The following is a 19,056-nucleotide window of genomic DNA, read 5'->3' on the forward strand; positions in this document are numbered from 1 at the left end:
ATGTTCAGTATAGGGAAATATTTTTCTATTCTATTTATGAACTAATAAAAACAGATAACTAAGATGTTTGTGTGTGTACCAGATTCTTTCATAAATATTTTATGTACCTACTTGCCTATCAAGAACTGTGGAATTTCCCCCGCTTACGGAAACGCCCACATGCGCTCTGATTGGCTCAGACTACTCCCCCGCTGAACTTTCCTCACTTGCTATTGGCTACCGCTGGTGCCAGTCACTGTGCTTCCTGCTTGACGGTGTGGTTTGTTATTAAAGCGTAGCTCCTTTAAATGTGAGGGGAAATGTTGACGGTCGGAGTTGATGAAGTTGGTGAGTGTTTCATGAACGCCTACAAAGTTTATCAAAGTCGTCTACGTGGTTTGTTAGTCGAGAGATATGTGGCTGCGTTTAGCTGTTTCAACAGTTTTCACAAATGGACTTCTGTGTGAAAGTTTAAATGTGAACGTTAGCTAACTGTCGTTACCTGTCCTTTCCGTCAGTTGAGGTGAACGAACAAACGTAGGGACTTTACGCTTGCTTGTAAATAATTTTGTTCATTAATTTTACAGGAAAATGAAGTATTTAATTTATCTGTGAACTGGCTACGTATAAACACACGCATAAGATGTCAGGGTCCCATGAACAAACCAGGAAGCGCCGCCCCCAAAAAATGTTTTTGATCTCGACCGACCTGAGGGTCCAGGACGAGCTGGAAGGTACCATTCGGCTGCAGCGGGGGTTCATCTGCCAGGAGCAAGATTCGGGAAGGAGCAGGGGCGACTCACCCTGGGTCAAGGTATTAACCCTTTGAAGCCTGAGCAAATTAGCTTGATTTCTTTCAAGAACATGGGTTGCAAGTTATGAATTAGGAGAAAATTAATATAAATTTATTACAGAAAAATTAAATATAAGATAGGTATGATAACAATTAATTAATGATCGATTCATCTGTCGTTCAGAATTTAATGGAACATGGGAAATTTAATCGATTAATCGACAGGCTATGAAATGATGTCAAAATTGACTGAGGATGAAATGCATTTGGTTTCATTTTGAAGAAGCAACATTTTTATATGTTTTTCAAATAACGATTAATTGTTAATTTTACAGAATAATTGATTAAGTTCTTACAATTTGGAACCTTAATATAAGATAATATAGATTAATTAATACTACTACTTCTACAATTACTAGTACTACCACTAAAAATAACAATAAATATAGTTTTGGACATTAAAAAACAGTTAAAGGTATCAATAAATAAATATATAGATAAAATAGTTCATAACAATAATAAGCTTTCTCGATATTTTTTCATATTTTTTGAATATTATCAACTTCTAATATTTTTTTATTTCTATCTCTCTCTTTAAAAAATAATTTTTAGGTCAATTTTTACCTAATTTCTTGCAATTTGTGGCACTAATGTGCTGAGTGCCTTGTAGCCACGTTATAAAGCGATCAAACCCATTTTTTTTCAGGTTTCAATGGTTTAAATGCATGTGACTAACATCTGAATGAAGCACAAGAAAACCGTCCATAAACTGCAGAATTTACTTAATAATTCATTGTCACTTAATTTGATAATAAACAAATGTTTTCAGCCAATTTTTTCAGGCAAAATGTATTTGTGTCAATGCTGCTTGCTTATCAAAGGATTTGTCTTTGTCATATGACAGTAAATTGAACCTCTTTGGCTGTAATTGGCATTTCACTGGGTTCTTCCACTAAATAGACAAAACAATTACTGATCAAGACAATAATTTGCAAGTTAATTGATACTAAAAACCATGTTTTATTGCTATTTTCCATTTAAAGGTTCAGTTTGTAAGATCCAGTGGGATATAATGACAGAAATGGATTATAACATAACGAGTATGTATTCTTTAGTGTATAATCACCTGAAAACAAGCCATGTTTCTGCATTAGTCCAAAATAAACAAACCAAGCACATAAACAATCTAAGCCAACTGTGTAATGGTTTCATTGTCCCCCTGCTTGTCTTGTCCTACACTGTTTGTTTTTATGTTGGTCACTTGTTTTGTGCTATATGTTTCCATATAATTCACAAAAGAAACACTAAATCCTAAAATGTGCTTCCTATTTCATTATGCTGCAGTTTGGATGAGTGTCCAACACATGCTGTTGAGTCAGTCTTTTCAAATGGTACACATACTTTAGAGAACTGCATTCCCTCTAAGTGTGGTACTCCGTTGTGTATGTACCTTCACATACACTCGCCCCTAATTTATTTCCTCTTCTCTCCTTCTTAATTGTCTTCCTCTCTTCCTCCTGTTTTCCCTGCAGGTGTTAGACAATGGCCTCATGTTAAGAATAGAGAGGAAGTTCCTGCTCGAAGTTCCCACTGACCTCACTGGCTTGTTGGAGGCTGTATCTGATGCGGAGGCTCGCCTAAAAATTTTCAGTAATACATTTGTGGTTTTTTGTTCAGTCTTACAGAAAGTGGGAGCAGTAGTGGTTGCAGCAGTTACAACAGTGAAGTGCTTGTATACTCACATTAGTATGATAAACATATCTGTGCTAGTAGGAGGAGGAATGGTGTACTTGTAGAAATACTGATAAAGGTACAAGGTAGATTTATCAAAAGCAGAGGTATAGAGGTAGTACAAATATTGTACTGGTTGTAGCAGTCATACATACAGTTTATGTAGGGTTACATTTTGTCTTTTAGACCATTAGTATTTTTCAACCTGGACCCTGTTTCCCATGTTTTAGTGTCTAAGTGAATAATTGGTCCAGTATTGAGCAAGAGCAGCAGGCAGGCTGCAATGTAATCACTCTGGGCAATTATGCATCATCAATATATATCCACTAAAAGTGCTTGTTTTGCCACTGACAGGCTCAGATTGATATGTTTGTTTGATGTGTTTTGTCTTTTTTTTCCAGACAATCCTGGAAAGCTGCAGCATTTGGCTTCTTTGCCTGTCGACGCTCCGCTGTGGGTCCAGATAGGCCAACCGGACGAGCTAGCGGAGGCAGAACTTAAATACATCGGGCCACTCACCAGAGGGGGAAGTGCTGTGTATTTCGGTGTACAGCTCAAGGTAAACTCAGGCCCCCAGGTAGCATGGTGGGCTTTGTAGCCAATAGAGTACCCCAGGGATTATGTTTCTCTGTAGACCGACACAGTAGTTATAAGGGCCCTGGTCCCCTCATCAAAAAGCCTACGGGATTTTTCCATTGGATCATTAAAGAAAAAAATCTCAAATGTTTATGATACTTACACGTTTTTATTAAGCAATTAATATTCATAAATGAACACCACTTTTTGGATTTCTAAAGCCTAAATGCAGTTGCCAGAAGTAAAAAGCTAATGTTAGGCTATAAATAATTACACCATTGTCCCATGACTTAACGCTAACAAGGCTGTAAAGCCAGTAACGTTCTGTATTCTCATTTAGCGACTTTAACAGCCTGTGATTGGTCTGACAGTTTACCTGTAAATTCGTCGTTCTGTCTTCCTCCCTCTGCGTCTCCTCTGCAGGGTTCAGCAGCAGGAAGAGGAGTCAGCAACGGCTCCTATAAGGGCCAGCGGCTCTTCACCTGCCCAGAAGCCTGCGCCCTCTTCCTCCCCGCCAACCACATCCGCCTCCGCCACTGGTCTCGCAACAATGGCTCCAACGCACACGAGCGACCCCGCGAGCGAGACTACCACCACCGCAGCAGCAATCACCCCAGCAACGGGCACCATAGCAACAATGACCGCCCAAACCCTCATCAGCAGCAGCAGCACAGCCGTCACATCAGTTTCCACCAGCATCGTTCCAGCAGCCCCCCTCAGTCGCACGCTTTGGGCATCCTCGCTCGGACAGCCGAGTCTGCGCCCTTCACAGCTCACAACCAGGTGCGAGGTCCTGCGTCGCCGCCTCCGTTCCATGTGGGCCAGCGAGTGTGTTTCCCCCTGGAGGACAATGTGTTTGGAGGGGAGGTGCGCTTCTGTGGTCCCCTGCCCGGACGGGTCTTGTCAGGGATGTACGTTGGAGTCCTGCTGGTCAGTACGACACAAGATAAAACTGATTCCAAATTAAGTTTTCATAGTGAAGAATTTTAGTTATATTTTTTAGTTGAGCTACTTTCACACAAAGTAATTCCCCAAGTCTGTCTTCCATTTTTTTTCTGTCACCTCTCTATTGCCGACACAAATAAAAGCATAAGATTCCCCAAATAAAAAGAAAAAGAGAAAACTCCAAGCTTAGAAATAAATTTGGATTTTGTAGATAGTCCTGAAAATAAACTGTCCTTCTGCCTAATTTTCTAATTAAAAAAAATATATTGTCATAACATATAACAGCTTTGCTTGCACCTAGCAAAATGCTTTTTATCTATTCACCTAAATTTATTTTTACCTTGTGTGTGTTTTGATGCTGCAGCTATTAATATGTCGGTTTTTGTGCAAGTATTCCTCACAATGATAATTATGAATTGTCACTCATGTGATTATTAGAATAGTTTTCCACTATATTTGAATTTCTGTCTGCAGCAGCTCTGTCTGCAGCTTTCTGTTTGACTTAATGTGATACATTACAGGACGCTCCTGTCGGTAACTGGGACGGGCAATATAAGGGAGAGGATCTCTGTCACATTCCCTCCCCCAACTATGGACTACTCCTGCCAGTCAACAAGGTCTCCTCAGGTATGGCAACTGTTGCACAACAACCTCCGACACTCACAGTGTGTTAAGCTTAAGTCTGCAGCCATTTATCGTTGTTTTTACCCATATGATAACGATTCATGATCTCTTGTATTTTATATTTTGCTGTTGTTAGAAGAAACTGCCTCGTAGTGCTATTTGTAAAGATATTAAGAATACAGTATTTCACTCCAGTCTTTATCCACCACTAAAATTGAAAGCATTTAAAAGCTTTTGCTTGAACACACAGTTGCACAGATTTTCTGTGGGATGTTTTGCGTTGATCGTTTTATCTTTTGATTTTGCGTGTTTTTAGTTCTCACGGCATGACTGACAACATGTGTGACCACATGTTTGTGTAATAAAAGCCTGAGAGAAACGCCTTGTGTCCGTGGTTGAACTGGAGCAGCTACAGTTATCTAGCATCCAAAGAAAACACCCAACTCTTTTTCCCTTTTCTCCCACAGAGCCTAAATCCCACCGCCACAACCTTCCTCACCAAATCACCAAATCCATCCTGAAGCCCGCGCCGCCCCCCGTCACTAAAACAGGCCCTATGTCAGCACCGGCCTCTGTCCCCAAGGTCGCCCTGATGCCCCCCACCAAACAAGCACTAAAATCTGCTCCGCTGCCGCCACCAAAACCCAACAACAAGCCCATCTCTCCTCCTCCTCTCCCACCTCCCAAACCCCGCAGCCCAACATCGCCGAGCACCAACGACCAGCTGCAGCACACCAACGGCATACACGGCCCTCCTTCTCCGCTGAGGTCTCCTGTCATCGAAGAAGCTGCCGAGGAGAGCGAAGAGGTGGGACAGGAAGGCGAGCTGGAGGTAGGGTCGATGGTTGAAGTGAATGACCCGCCGCTTTTCGGGGTTATTCGCTGGATCGGACGGATCAGTGGGATTCCAGAAGCAGTGGCAGGAATTGAGCTGGTAAGATTGAAGCCTCAGTTTTGTTTTTTTTTTAATTGCTGTACACCAGAATTGCTTACTTTTTATCCGGGTTTTATAGTCTTAGTTTAGGGTACAATTGGTTTTCCAAACTGTTCATTCACAAACAGTGAGGACACACAAACCTGTGCTTAAACCGTGCATGCAAACTTATAAAATGTAAAACAAACTCTTTATAATTAAATGCAGAGCATGTTTATGAGATTTTCCTTTCATTCTCATCATTTATAGTCATGATTAAATTATTACAGAGTAAGAGCATTTCTACACATGTGCTGGTAAATGAGTCCCATTGACACGGTGCAAAAAGTGACTATTGGATCTTTGAGCTCTATTTTATTCCAGCTTTGCTCTTATTTATGTCTCATTGTACACATTCTTATTTTAATGTTATGGGGAGGGTAACATTAGGATTGTATCAAATTTAAGAAAGGTGAAAAGTTGGTACTAACTTTTATAAATCTTTAAAAACCATGATATTTTTTCATGTTTTTTTTAAATTATGGTTAAGTTTAACCTTAACTATAGCGATAACTTACTCCTTGTCACTGCTCTATATACCTGCCAGGTTTTTTTTTGGTCAAAGAAAGTGCTGATTTCTGATTTGTTGTTGCCACAAACCCACTGTGTGTGTCAGGACCAGGAGCTGTCTGCAGGAACAGACGGCAGTTACCTCGGTGAACGTCACTTCCGTTGCCCGGCCAACAAAGGGCTGTTTGTGAAGCTTCGCAACTGCCGACGGGACTCACGGTTTCCCGCCCCTGAGACTCCTGTCAATCAAGTGGAGCGATGCAACTCTATAGGTGAAAGGGCACGACTGTAGTGTCAGCATCAGTATCTAACAACTATTAGAGGAGCTTAACTCTTGAAGGACTCCCTCACTCAGCCGTGACATTTGTGCACCAGGTGAGCATACCTGTGTGTATATATTTATGTAACACTGTCTCCTGTGGGGCTCCCAGCCTTTGCAGAGTGGGGCAGTGAGCGTGTGGAGGACCACACTCCCCCTGTGGACGGGGACGAGGCCTGTGAGCTCTACCAGGGCTGGAAGAGAGGCATCCAGGGTCACCTCAACTCCTGCTACCTGGACGCTACACTGTTCAGGTAGAGACCTGAGGCTGTTTACATCCTCTGAAGTAACAGAAAGGATTGTCAGGGCAGAAATGCTTTGCAATGGATTGAATATATCAACAAAAAATTCATATTGATTGATGCGCAACATGCCAAAAATACAGTTTTAACAATTGTAGATTAACATTAGAAGTGCTGGAATTCTATAACTACTTAAATTACTCTAAGCAAAGTATGTCCAAAGTCCATCCTTGGAGCCAATCGTGGCCTGAGTACAGATTTTATGTGGCCCAAAACTTATCTTTTAGAACTATAAGTGACTGCTACACAAAATTGGTTAATCAAACAAGTCCACTTTGCCTTTTTTCTGTTCACCTCATGGTAGCAGGACTATAATACAGACTATACAAGATTTTTTTTTACACCAAGTAGGGACTCAGGTGGAACTAAACAGACGGTAAACAGACCAAATAATGGTAATAGCAGATATGGTCACAGCAAAGAAGACTAAAGTTGACAGCAATGGTCAACGCTTTCAGTAGCGGTGGAAAATATAATACTTTTTCACCAAAAAAGAAACAGTTGCATGTATCTCATTTGTTTCTGATTTTTTTTAAATGATGCAAAGAGCAGCTAGTCCCCAGGACAGCCCCTAAAGTGTCTTCTGGCAGTTAAAACTCTATAATCTCTCAAGAGATATACCAACAGGAGAGATGAATGTATTCATTCAGATGTCCTTTGAAAGTGAAATAACTCTAAAATGTACATTTTAACATTTTTTTTATTCAGTATGCATGCCATCACATACAGTTCACTGTAATTATTGCACATATTCACACCAGTTTTCTCTAGTATTAAAGATCCTGTTTGTATTTTAGATTACTTTAGCATTGGCCTACTCAGAATGAGGAAAATAACAATTCGTGTTTTTTTTTAAGGATATAAACTTCTCACATGAGGATGTTCCGATCCACCCTCAAAGATAGCTTTTGGGCAAATAAAGACTTTTTCTTAACTGATCAGCTATATTGAGCCTGGACTAAACCTTTACAGGGATACTAAATCACTTAAATTGATCCTGTGATGCAGCTGTTTGAGCGTCTATTATGATGAATTCATCTATAACAAATGCAAGTACAGGTACTTTTTTATATCCCCGTCATCACTTGCATGTCTGTGTCTCTCTGCAGTCTGTTCTCCTGCTGCAGTTCAGCAGACTGGTTGTTGTTTTGGCCCTCTGACCCTGAAACTGACCACGACGCCACTCAGGCTCAAGACCTGCTGCGCTGTGAGATCGTCAACCCCCTGAGAAGGTCTGTCGATGTGTATAAATGTCTGGGGGGTTTTTTTGTTCGTTTTTTGGGTGGTTTTAAAAAAATATATATTCTTTTTCCAAATGACAAAGTCACATATTGACAATATAAAAACATCCATTTGCATTACAAATAACTCAAAAATGAACAGACAATAAAATCAGTTAGAATGTAACAATTGAAAATGCAACCAGTAAAATGAATCACAATACAATAAAAGGAAAATAAATTGAGAGACAGGATAGCTTTAACCACAGTGACATTTCATAATATGGGATGGTAGATTCTCCATGTAGTTGATAAAGATCGTAAATGTCTGTTTTTTACTACAACAAGTAACCACAATGCTGTTGCAATATAAGTGCTACTGGTGACAGTTCTGTTAGCACTGCTGCTTCTGATTAAATGGTAAAAATCAGACAAATTAAAGGGACAGACTGGCAGCGACATGATAAGAAGTATCAAGAATTGGGATTTTGTCCGCTATAAAAGGCATTCCTGAAGTATTTCCCTCCCGGTGCGTTTTTCAGGTACGGCTACGTGTGTGCCAGTAAGACCATGGCATTGAGACGACTGCTGGAGGCTGCAAATAGCGACACAGGCTTCACCAACCAGGAGAAAGGTACGTGAGCCTCTGTGTGACTGTGTGTGTGTGTGTGTGTGTGTGTGTGTGTGTGTGTGTGTGTGAGCTGTGGTGGCGTTGTCTGATTGTGTGTGGGGGCGCGTGTGGGGCCGCATCAAGCTGTTCCAGCTCCTCCTAGTCGAGCCACTCCTCAAAATCAGGTAACGCCACCACAGCTTACACACACACACACACACACACACACACACACACACACACACAGACACAGACTTTCCCCTTTTTTGTAAACTATTGTTTATTTTTCAGTTTATTTTTTGTACTTATTACTAATTTCTAGCAAATCACTCATTTCTTCCTCAGCTGCTCTTTGCCTTCTTACCATTTTTATGAGAGAAATCGAGCCAATCTGCTCAGGTTTCCAAGGGTTAATACATTTGCCCATATATGGGTACTGTAGCATCTGCCAGTTTAACCATGATGGCACACCGCTCTCCTTTTTTCTCCTCTTTGTCAGATCGATGACTCAGCAGCCTCAGGAGTGCCACCTCTACCAGCTCTTCCCGCCCACTCTTCCCCCCTCTCCCTCCTCGCCCTTACCCCTCTCCCCAATTCACTCCCCCATCCCTCTCACCTTGCCATCGCACAGTCTAATGAGGGTTGCCAGCGTCCAGGCGCTGCTGGAGTCCTCCTTCCTCCACGCCGGCCTCAAGTTTGTCGAGGTAACAGAGGAAAAGTTGTTGCACGCTGTTAGAATAACTGACTTAATTTTGCTTTTTTTATGAGTCACCTGACCTTTAACTATCGGATCACGTGTGTTTATCACTTCACCAGGCTCCCTCCTGCCTGTTACTGCTCATGCCTCGCTTTGGAAAGGACTTCAAAATGTTTGACGCCATCTTGCCCTCGCTCAGCCTGGACATCACAGACCTGCTGGACGATAGTGAGGACAACTTTAGCAGCGTTTCAGTTTTTTGTTTGGTTTTTACTCTGTCGTTTTTTGTTGTTCTGCACACTGCATTGTTCAGTTTTTGTCTCTCTGTGTCTCTGTAGCTCTGAGACAGTGCAGCATCTGTCAGGCTGTAGCTGAGTGGGAATGTTTCCAGTGTTACGAGGACCCAGACATCACCCCCGGTCATCTCAAACAGTACTGCCAGACCTGCAACACACAGGTACACACTGCTTATCTGCACATCAGCTTGTCCAACCCTAAGCGGCAGATAAAGTAATCAACTAGCTGATGAACATAGAGAAGCTTTTAGCAGCTAAAGAGAGAGAAAACAGCGATTCCAGATTTAAATGACGAAGCACTATGACCTTTTTTTCTGCCTCTTATGTGTCTACTTTTTTGTTTCATGCTTGACTCATTTTGTCTTTTCTGTTGATCATAAGGTCCACAGTCACAGGAAGCGAGAGTCCCACAGCCCGTTGAAGGTGGCCGTCCCCGTGGAAACGTGGACAGGCCCTCTGCACTGCACCCGCCAGAAAATGTCTCTCTTTGCCGTGACGTGCATCGAAACCAGTCATTACGTGAGCTTCGTCAAAAACGGGCCGCTCCCCACCGACTGGCTGTTTTTTGACAGTATGGCAGACCGCGAAGGTGAGAGACCCTCACTAAGATATTTTCTGGTAATGACAGGCTTCTCGCTGATCCTTAAATACTCTAAAAAGGCACTTAATTTATTCATCTAAAAATAAAGCCTTAATTGGTATTAAATTGGTTTAAATTATTCTTTCAAAAGTCTTAAAAATGCTCAGACATGGGACGTGGGATTTTATTAATCTTTTTTTTTCGATATTGTATTGTAAAATCTCAAAATAATTGGTAAAGTCTTTTTTTTGGTTACATAATTAATAAATTCCTCTTCTTAAATTTGTCATGATGGGAATCCAAGCAGTTGAATCTCACATGCAGAGTGAAAAACACGAAATCGCCAAAAAGAAATCAGACAGAAATGCCAGATATTCCCCTCCTCTGTTTGTAAACTTAAGAGATACTTTTATGATAATATAATATATTCACTGCCGTTCATGTGTTCATGTGTTCAAGACATTTTGTGTTTGATGTTATACTAAATATTTTTGCAAAAGGAAGTTGTTAATTTTGGTTCTTAGAAAATCAGTTAAAATTTATTCCAAGTGGCGTTAAAAAGTCTTAAAAAGTCCTAAATCTAACTTGCCTTAAGCTGCAGGAACCCTGAATGAGTAAAAAAACACAAAAACAAGCAGTCTTAAAGCGCTCTCATTTCTCTCACGCAGGCGGCGAAAACGGCTTCAACATCCCCCACGTGAAGGCGTGTCCAGAGGTGGGCCGCTACCTCAGCCTGTCAGAGGAGGAGCTGAGCAGAGTTGACGCCTCCTCCTTACGGGAGTCTGTCCGCCGCCTGCTCTGTGACTCCTACATGTGTCTGTACCACAACCCCGAGCTCAGCCTGTACAAGTGACACACACACACACACACACACACACACACACACACACACACACACACACACACACACAAAGAGATCTGAGTGTGTTGTCCTCCAGGCTCTTAGTGCTATCTGTCAGATGACGTCCAACATCTAATTTTTCGAGTGCCCCTGTTTTCAGCCTGACCAGAATTTATTCATCCAGTACAAAAGTAATAATAATAATAAAAATAACAGTGCAGGATGTAAACATTAACGGCGTCCCTTTTCGGCTGAGCCGTATGATTAGCGAGCTCAGGGGTGCAAGGTCAGCTAGCCGTAGATGTACGCTTCACTCTGTGTGCCTTAAAAAAAAGGAGAGAACGAATCCTTAAAAGCACATATGACCTAAAATGTGATGATCAGCTAAATGATGAGAAGAGACGAATGATCAAATGAGCTGAATGAACAAACAGCCTGTAGTTTATTATGAGCTTTGTCCACTCCTGAATGGTAAAATAACCTCATGTTTGGCTGCTGTGGTCTTTACATGAGTTGACCTGTGCCTTAATAAATAATAATGATAATAATAATCACACACTGTACAGAATCACTGTGTCTGTAACATATAACACACGTAGGCTACACTTTACACTTTAATTTGCACTGCTTGATTTACATGTCAGTGTGTGTGTGTATGTAGAATTGCCTTAAACTGACTGTAAAGTTTGCACACAGATGTTTAAACTTTTGTAATGCTTATGGGTTGTTTATAGAAACCTGCTGCAAATGATGGGGACAGTGTCCTCCCAAATAAATACTTTGATACTCTTTCAGTTTGTGAATACTTATGTGTTTCTCTTTCTCTCTTTTTGTGTGTTTTTTTTTTTTTTTTTTTTTTTTTTTTGCAGATGTCATTCAGCAGCTAGATACAAGGTCCATTATGATGGTCCAAATATCAGCCCAAGTTATATACAATATGTCCAAAAAAGTAATAAAGACCTTTAATATAAATAATTTTTTTAAAAAAAAAAACAGTAAAAGTAAATAGATAAACATAATTTAATCACAGTTAAATTAGAAGAAAAGAGTAAGCAACAAACAATTTACCCAATACAGCCTGTAAATACTCAGGGAGGAGAATATACTAAAAGTTTTTTGTTCATATTCACCTATATATGATATACTGTATAATTGTTTTTTTAATATTTAATATCATTTTTATATAATATTTATTATATTGGATCTATGAATTTGGTCAAATCAACCAAAAATTGCATACGGCTTAGAGCAAGAATTTTTGTCATATTCTGTAAATCCAAACATTACTTTTTTTTCTTATTTAAAGGTAGTTTATTTGCAACTTTTTTCTAATTTCTAGCTCAATTATGCACTATTTATTATTAATTAATGTTTTTGAAAGAAATCAAGCCTATGTGCTTGGGTTTTAAAGGGTTAATAATAAAGAAAAGAAAAAACAGCGTTTTAAAATCATGTAGTAGACAAATTAAGAAATGGGAGGTTATACTGATGCATGATAGATATATTTGTCATATTATTTAAACGTTTAAGAGACTTCAATATCAAAAAAAAATTTAAACGGGGATGATTTTGTACATTTTGAATGAATTAAATTTGAGTATTTCTCCCCACGTGCCACTAGAGGGCGAACGTGACGCTATATCGTGGATGTATTCGCCGACGTAACTGCGTCATCGTTACGTGCCCCGGAAACAGAGCGCGTTGAACGGAAAGGAAAGACGAGGGGTCGGCTGCACCACAAGCTACATTTCTGCTCATTTCATCTCAAAATAACTAAAAATAAAGCAAGTAGCAGTGGTTTGGATGTGTCAATAAGGTAAGTTTAATGTTAAATGACGGACTGAGGCCTTATTTTAGGTATAACGTCATGTTTGAGCTGCTTCGCAACAGCGACGTCAAATGATTGTAACGTCCTCATTTGCATCGTGTTTTTATTCTGATTTTCATCCCACCTTTTAAATGTCGTTTTGGCTTCTTCTTTTTCTTTTCACCGAGAAAACGTCCGATGTTGCTCGTTGCTACAATCACGTCGATTTTAACAGTAATCAGTAGTTTTTGGTTGTTTTGGCTGTTTATGTCGTCTAACGGGGCGACACGTTAATAATGTTACAGGTAACGTTAAATAATGGTAAAATATCCGAAATGGTTCACGGGATCAGTTACAAAAATATACACAGATAGGTAAACAAAATGACAAAACAAAATAAACACAAAAAATAGAAAAAAAGGACAGAAATTAAAAAGCAAAAAAATGTCGTTTTCATTTTTTAATGCTAGGATTTGTGTTACATTAATCATATAATAATTAAATGTCTTAATTAGGGGTCCACTGATTTTTTTCAGGGCCGATACCGATGATAACGAGAACGATAAGCAATATTTGAAGCCGATGTGAATTTGCAATAAAAACTAAAAATCTCTGTTAATATTTAGAATTTGGAATATAACAAACTCCAACACAAAGCTTTGTTTAAATGCTTTTAGCAAATGTCTAATCAAAACTCAATTGTTCAACATCATATACATAAAATTCCCCACTTTTTTTTAATCTGAAGTCAAGGGAAATTTTAAATAAAAATAGCTCCCTGAGGTTTTAAAAAGTAAAAGTTCCTCTCATGCTGACACGTTATTTGCATTTTATAATTCATTAATTTTATCTGTGAGCATTGAAACGAAACACTGGTATTGATAATCAGTAAGATGTCAAATATTGGCCCCAATAATCAACCAGGCTGTTAATCTGTCGATCACTTAGCCTTCATTGTGTTTTTGTTCTCAGTCTTGGCTGACATTGTGCTATATTACTAAAAGTCATCAATAAAGTGCCGGAAAGTTAAAGTTTAAAAAAAAAGTCCTAAATACTTGACTGCATTAACAAATCATTCGTATTAATTTTATGAAGTTGATACAGATAATGTTAAAATTGATGAAATCATTGATTCTTGTAACTGTCAAACAATTGAAGCGTTTCCAAAATACATGTCACAAAAATCTCACAAAGATATGAAATAAGTTAAATTGTATGAATTTATTTGTCAGTTGAAACATGAAAAAATATTACCAGATTACTGTTGTTTCTCTCAGGACCAGGATGTAAAAACTGACTAAACATTACATAAAACATTAAAAAAAAGATGAAGCATAAAGTCACCTAAAGACCAGTTACACATATCTGCTGTCAAACTGGGCCTGTTACTGGTTTAAAGCTCACATTTACACATTGTGTTATGAGTATATACAGCTTGTTGTGGTTTTCCTTTTTTTAAAAGACAAAAAGTAAAGCCTTTGCCCATTTATAATTTTTATTTATTTATTTTTTGTTTGTTTTGTTCATTTTATTGTATTGTATTTTAGTGAGTGCAAAGTGCATTACCAAAAAAAGGAAACAGGACAGCAATACATACATGAGTGTAGACGGAGACGGGAATATATACAAGACAGGACAAAACAAGACAAACATACAAAAGATAGTCAGTTATCTGCTGTTTTTTTACATGTGTTTTTATCTCTGTATGTAGGTGCTTTCTTTCTCTGAGGTCCAGCAGTGCAGCCGGTTGCCATGGCGTCTCCAGGGGGACAAGGAGGAGGAGCTCTGTCTACGAGAGGAGGCGGCGGAGCCCGGAGGATGAAGTGGGCTCTGGAGCTGGGCCTGGGCAACACCAGGTAAAAAAAAAAAAATTAAAAAGTGCCTCAGTACCTGAATGATGAAGATGTTTTTTATCGTTTCAAAATGAAAAAAAGAAAAACATAAATGGTGAAGACATCACATAAAAACAAATCCACACAGCCAAGGTTTCTGTGGCAAACACGACAGATATTTGTAAAGTTAATAGGAAAAATTGAATTCATTATTTTTAATGAAATAAGGCTTAATTGGTATTAAAATGACTTAAATTCATCTCTTAAAAGTCTCAAAAATTCTCAGAACTGGCAAGTAGGATTTTGTGATTTTTTTTCTAACATCACATTGTATAATCTCAAAATAATTGGTAACTTTTTTACTAATAATTTAATACATTTCTTCCTCCTAAAATTGTCATAATGAGAATCCAAGCAGTTGAATCTCACATGCAGAGTGAAAAACACAAAACGCCAAGAAAACCGGACAGACGTGTCCGATATTTCCCTAAAAGATACTTTTATGATAATATAATTTATTCATTGTCTTCCAGGCATTTCACTCTAAATACTTTATTTTTTCAGCATTTGACTCAAATAATTAAACTTTTTCACTGGACCAAAGGCATTTCACGTTTTTTGTCCATATTAAACACATGGGCAAAATAAGATTGTCCTTCTTTAATTTTGATTATTAAATAATTAGTCTAAAATTACATTCCATGTAGCAGTAAAAAATAAGTCTTAATTCTGAGTTGCTTTAAGCTGCAGGAACCGTGTTTAACTCTGCGTGTCCTCTGTGCTGCAGGAGTCGCGGTGACCGACAGGGCGGTCAGGGAGATGTCGTTTACCCCATCGGCTACTCTGAGAAACCCGTCCCCGACACCAGCATCCAGGAGACGGACAAGAACCTGGTGGAGAAGGTAAACAGAGAAGGACGTTCACTTTCTTTCTTTCTTTCTTTGGGCAAAGAAATTGTTTTTTCTTCTGCCATTTAGTATTACACGGAAAAAACTAAACTCAAAGATTTGTATGAGTAAATGTGTTCATTAATGGCAAAAAAATAAAAGTAAAGTAGACTAAAAAAAAGAGCACATCTACGTGCTTTTTAGCGGTGTGAATCAGCAGCGTCCCCACGATACGATATTATTATCATATTTAAATCATAATACAATACTACTGTGATTTTAAAGACTTACATTGCAATTTATTATTTTTCAACTTCAAAATATGTCCCTGTCAACATTTTTTTAATTATATTAAATCAAGTTTTCAATCTGTTCATCTCAATTCACTCATTTTTATTGAAGCAAAATCTATTTCTGAAAAAAAAAATCATTTAATTATTCTAGTAGGCTACCAAACGTTTAATTTGTATTTGTAATACTAATATTTTTATAGAACAAACTTGGTGTCCAAACAGTGCAATATTATTTATATATATTTCCCCCACCGGTAGCGCATTCTGGTAGCGTGACTTTGCAAGAGACCGGATGCCGTCCTCTCCGAATTTACATATCTTTGAATCTAGGCTACTTTATGTTAAAAAGTTTCCAAATGAGCTGCCATGTTTGGTTTTGAAATTTAGAGTAATTATCCATATAAAAAAATATGACAGAAAATCAAAAGTCATATATTAAAAAAAATAATTTTATATTTTTCTGTCTCTTTCTTTTCTTTTCTTGCACAGCGCTGTTGGGACGTGGCCCTCGGGCCCCTGAAACAGATCCCCATGAACCTGTTCATCATGTACATGTCGGGCAACACCATCTCCATCTTCCCCATCATGATGGTCTGCATGATGGCCTGGAGGCCCATACAGGCGCTCATGTCCATGTCCGCCAGTGAGTATCCAGCATTCACACTGTCCTCAGTCAGTCATGACTGAAAATACGAATCTTTTTTTGTATTTCAGCCGGCGTTTTTGTTTTTCTGTCTTGCGTCAGAGTTTTCATTCACTCCTTTGTCCTCTTGTGTCTCAGCCTTTAAGCTGTTGGAGAGCTCCAGTCAGCAGTGGCTTCAGGGTCTCGTCTACCTGGTCGGTAACCTGCTGGGCTCGGCGCTGGCCATCTACAAGTGTCAGTCGATGGGACTGCTCCCGACGCACTCGTCTGATTGGCTGGCTTTCATAGAACCGCCTCAGGTAAATGCAGACGATTCTGTTAAAATGCAACTTGTGGTCTTGTTTGTTACAAATCTGAGTGTTTTATTTTACTTTGTTGGTTCTGTAATTTTGATCCACTTCCTCCTAAATGAATTAAACTCTTAATGTTTTTGGGTTTTGACTCATCTATGGTCTCTAATGTTCAGAAATCTGGGGCTGCTGTTCACTGTTATGCCAGTAGAGGGCAGAATATGACTATTATTTTATTCCAGTTATGAGTGGAAAGTCGTGCAAACAGGGTTACGGGTCCATTCTGAATGGACCACAAGTGACTCAAGAAAACTTGTCAAGTTTGTGAAAAACTTGCTGTTTGGGTTTTATTTATTTATTTATTTTATACCTTCCTCAAAAGTAAAAATATTTTTCATTGAGCCTGTCTGAGTGACTCTGGGAAAATGCATGAATTGAGTGTCAGAGTGTCAGAAATGTTAATTAAATGTGAAAATCCAACACTAATTTCTGTTTTTAAAATTTATTTCTGTGATAAATGTTGTGTCATTTGGCTTGTAGCTTTGAAGGCATGTTTTCTTTAAAAATTGCCTAAAATTTTTTGAGGGAAAAAAATTATAGCGAAAAAGAAAATCAATAAAAGTTCTATAAAAAAAATTTTAAACAAAAAAAGTTTTTTTGTGATTTTTTTTTAAAGAAATATTAATTAAAAGTATAGAATTTATATTTAAATAGCAAAACTTGTCCCGTTGAAGACTTATTATTGTTATTTTTTAGATTGTAAAATTATTATAAATTCTATTTTCCAGTGTCTTCTTATAATATCCAAACACAGATTTAATTTAACCACTTTTGTTTCCTTCTCAACAGAGGATGGAGATCATGGGTGGCGGGATGGTGTTGTGAAGAGGACGCAGCGTGCACATTATTAGATTCAGATATTTACAGAGGTTATATACTGTACAGTCTTCTTCTGCTCCTGTCCACGACAACACGTCGCAACACGTCTGTTAAATCAGCAGCAGGGTGGGCGGCGCAGCTCTCTGCCACACACACACACACACACACACGTTTTGTTTGCCTTCCTTTGACAGAAAACATTAATGTTTCATTTTTTTATGCTGCTGCCTTGCTTCATGTTTTTTTGACCTCTGTTGTTCCCCATTCGACTTTTAATAAAGGTTTAAAAGCCAGCAGGTCATCATGTTGAACTACTGTAGTTTTATTTCTAGTTAAACAACAATAAGAAACTATTTATAAAGTAATTAGAATACCCAGTTTTGGGGGGTTACCATCATTATAACAGAACTTTATCCAACTATGTGAAGCATTTTGTCAGAACAGTAAGTCTCATTAGGTTTTTTTCTTCTTTTTTTTGATCAGTTTGTAGAGACAAACATCATTTTCAGCATGCACACCTGCAACATTTACTCACCTGTTTTAATTTATGAGTCTGTATAATTTATACTGATTTGCTTAATGAAAATGTTCTGTAAAATAAATCCTTATCGGCCGAAAAAACATGTTTTCAGCTGTGTCAATAAATGTGGCGGAGGGAAGTGGTTCATACATATCATGTACTTATTTATTTTTCGTCACGTACTTATGTTAATAGCCGCAGGCAGCTTGTTTTTGTTCAAACTAATATTGGAAAAGCAGAAACTAAACAACTTTTGGTGAAACTGAACAAATGTTGGTGTAAACATACAGTTACAGTTTCACAGAGAAAAGATGTCAGTCACTTAAAAGTAGATTTTGATGCTTTTAAGTAATCATTAATCACATTAAACCAACACTGATTGTGCAATCGTGTCAGAAACTTGGAAAAATCTTAAATTTGTTTGCTTAAGATGATAAAGTATTTGAGTCACGACCATAAGAAAACAAGGTTTGATATCTCAAGATAACAGTGTGGTTAAACAAGTTCAGTTTGGTTGTGATATGATATTATGCACTATGAGGTGTGGATGTTTTTTTCACAAATTTCGCTATATAGTTTGTTGCCCTTGTGGGCTGTTTTGGGCAGGTGTGGAGTTTGATTCAGTTTAAGAATCAACTTGACAAAATAACAAAAGACTTACAGCTCACCATGGTATAAAAAAACACTTGTGACTGCACTTGTACTTCATCCTTTTGACTTGAAAAAACTTGATAACTTTCCCCAACCCCATGGCAATGTCATATATGACATCAAACTATTTTACAACGGTAACATTGTACACGGAAACATACAAAATGTATTCTGTTGTGGTTAATAATGTTAAATGCACTTCTTTTTTATGATTAAATTCAGTCATACTTGTTATAAAAAAGGTGTTCTAAGAAAAAA

At 38.3% G+C, this 19,056-nt stretch overlaps 2 protein-coding genes across 2 annotated transcripts; both read left to right on the forward strand.

The window, feature by feature from the left end:
• The first annotated feature begins 249 nt into the window (after positions 1 to 249).
• Positions 250 to 11,787, forward strand: si:cabz01101003.1 (ubiquitin carboxyl-terminal hydrolase CYLD). Its single transcript, XM_042511850.1, is given in 17 exon segments — positions 250 to 327; positions 567 to 793; positions 2,305 to 2,422; positions 2,905 to 3,062; positions 3,503 to 4,009; positions 4,546 to 4,651; positions 5,116 to 5,582; positions 6,238 to 6,403; positions 6,563 to 6,704; positions 7,862 to 7,984; positions 8,515 to 8,620; positions 8,727 to 8,767; positions 9,082 to 9,286; positions 9,399 to 9,507; positions 9,618 to 9,736; positions 9,957 to 10,164; positions 10,824 to 11,787. Coding segments are annotated over 16 exon segments (2,931 nt in total). The 5' UTR covers positions 250 to 327; positions 567 to 622; the 3' UTR covers positions 11,009 to 11,787.
• A 901-nt stretch (positions 11,788 to 12,688) lies between these two features.
• emc4 (ER membrane protein complex subunit 4) lies at positions 12,689 to 18,248 on the forward strand. Its single transcript, XM_042512407.1, has 6 exons — positions 12,689 to 12,812; positions 14,515 to 14,659; positions 15,423 to 15,537; positions 16,305 to 16,458; positions 16,597 to 16,757; positions 17,598 to 18,248. Exons 2-6 carry the CDS (start codon positions 14,556 to 14,558, stop codon positions 17,631 to 17,633), a joined length of 570 nt encoding a protein of 189 aa, XP_042368341.1. The 5' UTR covers positions 12,689 to 12,812; positions 14,515 to 14,555; the 3' UTR covers positions 17,634 to 18,248.
• Positions 18,249 to 19,056: the final 808 nt, after the last annotated feature.

This window comes from Plectropomus leopardus, chromosome 23 (assembly GCF_008729295.1).
Source record: "Plectropomus leopardus isolate mb chromosome 23, YSFRI_Pleo_2.0, whole genome shotgun sequence".
In the NCBI taxonomy this organism is placed as follows: domain Eukaryota; kingdom Metazoa; phylum Chordata; class Actinopteri; order Perciformes; family Serranidae; genus Plectropomus; species Plectropomus leopardus.